This window comes from Diadema antillarum, unplaced genomic scaffold (assembly GCF_040938485.1).
Source record: "Diadema antillarum isolate AM-2024a unplaced genomic scaffold, OU_Dant_1.0 seq00000889_RagTag, whole genome shotgun sequence".
In the NCBI taxonomy this organism is placed as follows: Eukaryota; Metazoa; Echinodermata; class Echinoidea; order Diadematoida; family Diadematidae; genus Diadema; species Diadema antillarum.
Window position 1 is genome coordinate 145,077 of NW_027271753.1, and position 6,000 is coordinate 151,076.

General features: G+C 37.6%; 1 protein-coding gene across 1 annotated transcript in view; it reads right to left on the minus strand.

The window, feature by feature from the left end:
* The window catches only part of LOC139740880 (uncharacterized), a 28,825-nt gene extending 24,598 nt beyond the window's left edge, over positions 1-4,227 (minus strand). Inside the window, exons 1-5 of the mRNA XM_071651465.1 lie at positions 3,912-4,227; positions 3,488-3,526; positions 2,601-2,807; positions 1,753-1,939; positions 1,346-1,458 (exon numbers count right to left, since the gene is read on the minus strand). Of these exons, the coding sequence (XP_071507566.1) occupies positions 1,346-1,458; positions 1,753-1,939; positions 2,601-2,807; positions 3,488-3,526; positions 3,912-4,227 (862 nt within the window). The remainder of the gene's footprint in view (positions 1-1,345; positions 1,459-1,752; positions 1,940-2,600; positions 2,808-3,487; positions 3,527-3,911) is intronic.
* Between the last annotated feature and the right edge of the window lie 1,773 nt (positions 4,228-6,000).

Below are 6,000 nucleotides of genomic sequence, written 5' to 3' on the forward strand. Positions count from 1 at the left end.
TTGCTCTTTTGCTCACAGTTTTGATTATGTTATGATAGTTTTCTGGCGATTTTCTGTCACGTTTTAAATGATTCCATTGTGTTATGGAAGGTTGATTAACAACATCAAGATCTTTTAAGCACAGTTATCACGAATCATGCACAGACATATCGAACCCACATGCCAGTCACTCAGTCAAGAAAAAAAGTACATAATTAATGCATAATCAGATCATTCAATCAACAATCAATCCAATCAATCAATCAATCCATCCATCAATCCATCAATCACTCAATCAATCAATCATTCATTCATTCAATTAATCAATCAATCAATTAATCATCCATTTAATCAATCAATCAATCAGGTGCAGTCAGTCACAATTGTATGCATGTTTAAAGTGGCAGATCGACATTGTGTTCGTGTATTGGGAAAACTGTGCTTTAAAGATCTTGAAGTAATTACACACTCTAATTCTCACAAAGTAATTTAGAAATGAAATCATTAAAATTACGATAAAGCTAACAAAGAAAAATCTCAGACTATCATAACATAATCAAAGCTTTAAGCAAAAGAGCAATTTGTTTGAATGGGAGCACTTATTTGGACTGCTGGCTGAATTTTCCATCTTTTTTTCAATTTGGCGCAAGTCATTTTTCACACTCTGGACAAAGAGCGTCAGTGTTCAGCCAAGCGTGAACAAAAATTTGTTTTGTTGATTGCACTTGATAGGTGAGACTATTGGGCATCCATAGATATGAAAAAAATCTTCCAAATATTTTGAAATGTAATTCAGACAATTTTTTTTTTCAAAAGTGTAACTTTTTTTGATACGCCCTGTATATATATATATATATATATATATATATATAATCATTTGTTTGTTTCATAATTTTGCGAACACAAAGTGGAAATGTAAAAACTCGTAACTTTTTAACAGATAGTACGACTACCCTCAAACATTGCCGATGCTTTCTACCAATACTGCTGCATTGCCTCAAGTATATTTTTGATTTCTTGTTTAACAAAGGGGGATAAATTACTCAAAATTATTGATTCAACTGAAGATGAGGAAAACATGTCTTATACATTTAGTATCATCACATCGTCTTTGTTCCAGGATTAGACTGTCGTGATCATTTCCCTTCATACAATAACTTAGGCACCGCAAAATGTCATCTGTTTACAAAAACTTAAATTTCGTGTAGATAAAAAACAACAACACTCAAACACTCGGTCAACTTTACTTAAACAATGTTACCCCAATGCATATCATCACTATTCAAGATGAGGATTTTCATTTTGTGCAGATGTACTGAAGCCATATACTAATTATGAAGAAATTGTAAACGGAGGTTGAACTTGCCTGGAACACGATTAGTGACTCCACTGTCCCTGGTGGTAATCAATATCGTGCACTTGACATCGAAGGCACTGACCACAGCTGGTATCCACACATCATCCAGTACCAGGAGACACCTGCAAGGATGTCACACCATACAACTTTGTTACCACAGACCAAACTGTTACCTGCTTCTTCCATTTCTTGGATATGTAAATTTGTTTCCGCGAGCTTACGCTGATTTAAATGCCAATTTAAAGATAAAGATGTACCATATTTTACACTGTCAAGTTCTGACTTGTTCGAGTATATTAGGAAGTGATTCGACATACGTCATATCGATTCTGACCAATAACCAAACAGACTTAGATTTTTTTTTTTTACTATTTCATTGTAATTTGAGGCCTAATGTAATGCAGTTTGCAGCAAACCTTGGATATCGCTGGGAAATTAGCTTTGACAGGAGATGCTTCCACTGCTCAACGGTCTTTGGGGGAGAGGGAGCAGAGGACAAGTTGGAGTCAAAGATGCGACATATGGTCTCCAAGCGGTCTGGAATGCTGCTAACATCTTTGACATTTCCCATGTACAGCCAGAAGACGCCGTCCTGGAAGAATTCTGCTCAGATGGTAGACATAAACAATGTTACAACAAAACAACGTGTGACAGCAAAACATAATCATTAGGAGGTTCATTAGGAAGTTTCATTCTTTCGTGGCACCTAAAACTTCTTACGATCAAGCTGTCACTAAACAGTCGACTAGGATGCTTCCACTTCTTAATCATTTGCCTTACACTACACAACCCTTTCACATTTTGATGAAGTTCATTGACCTTGACCATTTCAAATGGAAATTTGAATCGTGATTAAATGAGGCCCACACTATGTATCAGATGTAAAATTTGAAATAGAAATATCCTGACAATATGAACAAGAATGGAACTACAGACTGTGTTAAATAAATTTCGATGACTGTAATGTCAGCGAAGGTGATATTTTCCAAATATTACCATGAGGGGAGTTTGAATATTCGCATTAAGATCAGGAAGAATGTTACACTCAAAACTAGGACTTTCGAGTCAAGTGTGAATGATGTGGTGACTTGAATACATTTACAGTTTGCAGCTAGGGTCGCGTGTTTCTATGATAGTTGGACGACCGGTATACAATCAATTAATTTTTGTATTTTGAATAGAATGCTACTTTGACACACATTGTCATTCTCTTAGGAGTTACTCAATGTTGTCATTTCAATTGCTAGTGGAGTGAAAGGCTGACCTTCAATAAGTTGTTGATCTCTGACCGCCTGATTGGCCAGCACAGTCTTGCCCATCCCTCCCATCCCGTGTACCACGACCCATCGCTCAGGTTTGTCTGAAGAGGCGGCTTGACGAAGCTTGTCTCGAAGTTCGCTCAACTCTTCCGTTCTCTCTGTCAAGCAGTCTGGTAGAGCCGGCACGTTACCCTCATTCAACTTCTCTTCCACTGGGAAAGAATAGTCGATATATATCTTTGATCCAAAATTATTTCCCAAGTGATTGGTTGAAAGAGTTTCCCGGGGTAATTTTATTTTCATCTATTCCAAATTGTGGACGTGGTTGGCACTCCATGGGATACTATTTGGAAAATGATGTCATAGTGTTGATGATGTTATTGTGATATAGTAATATTTTAAAGTCATCTCTGTTTATGGTTTTAACCAGAAACTCTCAAGACAAATCATCTTTGTAAAATTTAATCATGAATGGTTTTCAGCTTTCAATGACAACATGAATCATCCTCAGTCATTCATCTATTGATAAATACTCGTGATGTCGTTCCTTGCTTGAGAGGAATCGTCCTAATTCTCAGCTTTATACATTGTTTATCAAAGAACACAGAGTCGTGATGTTACAGGAAAGTGTCAAGGTTAAGATCATGTAGGAGTAACAGAGACACTATAAGGTATGAATCTTTTCTTTTTCTGTCCGAGACATAAATCAGAAATGGCACATTCTGTTGACTAAAGCACTTATATTAGATTTTGGATCGCATTTTGATATCATATTGTATATATATATCACACGTGATACCGCCTGACGTACGTGTTGGTTTACTCTTCAGGGGGGAGTGATGTTACTACTATATGCAGGTATATTAATAACAAAATAACTATAAAGGCTTACCAGAAATAGCTCGTCCAACCTGCTCGCAAAGCCCCGTTTCTGAGTGAAGAAAACACCAATTGTGAGTGATAGGATAATTTCTAGGAACTATGTATCACGGCCATAATTAGTCAGCAGTCCACACCAATCCACTAAAACTTGCTAAACCAGAGGTAAAACGTATCAATCTCATCATAATCATAACACAATGATTCATACATGGAAATCTTTTTCATAGGGCCTATCACCCTTTAGGTAGCACATTGAATATATTTGAAAAGATCGCGTCAGTATTACATAACAGGTAATTACATGTCAAATTCTTCTGACTCAACTAGCACCTTTTTTTTCCACTATTGATTGCTTTCTCAGTAGTTTCGGTCTCCATTTGATGTTTCCATAGCTCTGTAAATCTAACTGCACCTTATACACCTGGATAACTTACCTGTCTCTAGCCAATCGGCTGCCTCGGAGTTCCCGCAGTCTCTAACCGACTGGATGAGAACGAGTATCGTAGCCCTGTTCCCCTCTCTCCTCTTCCATTCCGTAAGCATATGGTAGATACTTTCACAAATTGCACCTTGTCGCGAATGTTCTATGCCTTGTAATCTAATTTCACTGAATCCTAGTCTAAGACCGAGTCGCCGATAGTCGTCGTGGTGAAGGCGTTCGGCCAAGTCCAGAAGCAAGCGATCAGTTAGAGCGGTGATGTTATTGTCATGGAAACCATGTAAATGGTGCTTTGGCGTTGAAGACGTCATTTCGAGCCAGGTAAGTCTCGACCTGCATGACATCCGAATAAAGCATCACTTTAAAGCTTATTTCCTGCAACAATCTGCTTTGCAATATTAATTTTTGTTTTGTTTGTTGTCTTTGTTAATTGACCTATGTATGATCCACAAGAAAACATTGTTAAAAATGTGTTTTGTTTCGAACCAAGATTGACATATTCAACGTATAAAATAAGACTAAAGAATACAACATAAATGGTAACTTTCACAATTTCTTACCTATGGATATGGAAAAATGATTCATTACCTTCATATTCAATGATGTAGTGACTGAAAAAGTGTTCCTTTCCTTTACAAAAATACCCAGCAATATACAAGTAGTTCCAGAGTAGTGGTTAAATGGCTTCATTGCAATCACTCTTGTGGCCTTGACCTTGGATAAATGCATTTCTAATTTACATTTTTTAACAGCTTGAACAATTCCCTTTAGATTGATATACAATGTGTATTAAAAAAAGTAATCCAAATTTGGAGGGCTACTATTTTATAATTGTCAGTTATGGAGAGGGCCATGTTGGTTGTTAGGAAAGGAGAACTCTTCCTCTTTCCATTGATACCTAATTATGTTGACAAACGTCATGCATGACTGGGCACATGAACTTTAAAGACAACAATGACAAATTGCACTCTTTCCAAGTTTGTGTGTTATTGCGAAGGAACAATGCATGTCTCACTGCATGGATGAGATCTGTCAATGAAAGTGGTCGAATCATCAGGCCAGCCTGCACGACTGCAGTTTCGTGTTTTAAGGTTTCTTCTAACGTTTCATGGTTCATAACCTTCAACATGGCCACTTTGTCGATAACTTGGTCCTTCCCATTAAGGCGAAACCATTATCCATTTTACTCTCTTCATATAGATTATTCAGGACACGGTATGTCACTGGTCGGGAGCTGTGTGTTGAACATGAACAGAGAAAATGGACTGTGTGGTTGGCCTCTGTGGGAGCGACCAACTTATCGGACAAAAGGCCATGTTAAAGGTTATGGACCATGAAATGTTAGGAGAATACATAAACCCAAACTCTAAACACAAATCCTAAACACAAACCTGCATTCGTACAGGCTGGCCTATTTGGCAACTTTACAGAGCTCATCCATGGAGTGAGACATGCATTGTTTCTTCACGATAACATGCAAACTTATTGGAAAAAGTGCAATTTGTTATTGTTGTCTTTAAAGTTTATGTGCTCAGTCATGCATGACAATTGTCAACATAATTAGGTAACAACGGATTGGTGCACACTTTTGTTAGAATATCTAGAAATTTGTCAATCAGAAGAGAAGTGTAGCAAGTCTGTGGAAGGATTCTGTATAATTTTCTGATTGCAGTTAAATGTTTTGATGCACACATTTTGTGGCATATAGGAAAACTGTTTATGCTCAAAATGTAGCCATAGTCTACTTGTATGCATGGGGGGGGGGGGGGGGGGGGGGGCTAGCAGGGAGAAGGCGTGGGCGAGTGTTATCACCACCCTTCCCGTACGATAGAGTTTCACCTTTTTAAAGTTGAAATTGAGATATCTCGTATACGCATATTGGATGGAATAATTGGGAATTTATTTTAAAAAATGATCTGGGGGAACTGCGGGAGAAGAGGGATGACTAAAAGGGGATACGTATTCACCTTGTACATGAGGAAACTTTGAGTTTTCGACATGTGAGTAATAAGTCTTGTGCACTCAGAATGATTCAGAATTTTTGAACATCTAAAAAGTGTACTAAGGCAAGGGAAAGGGACACA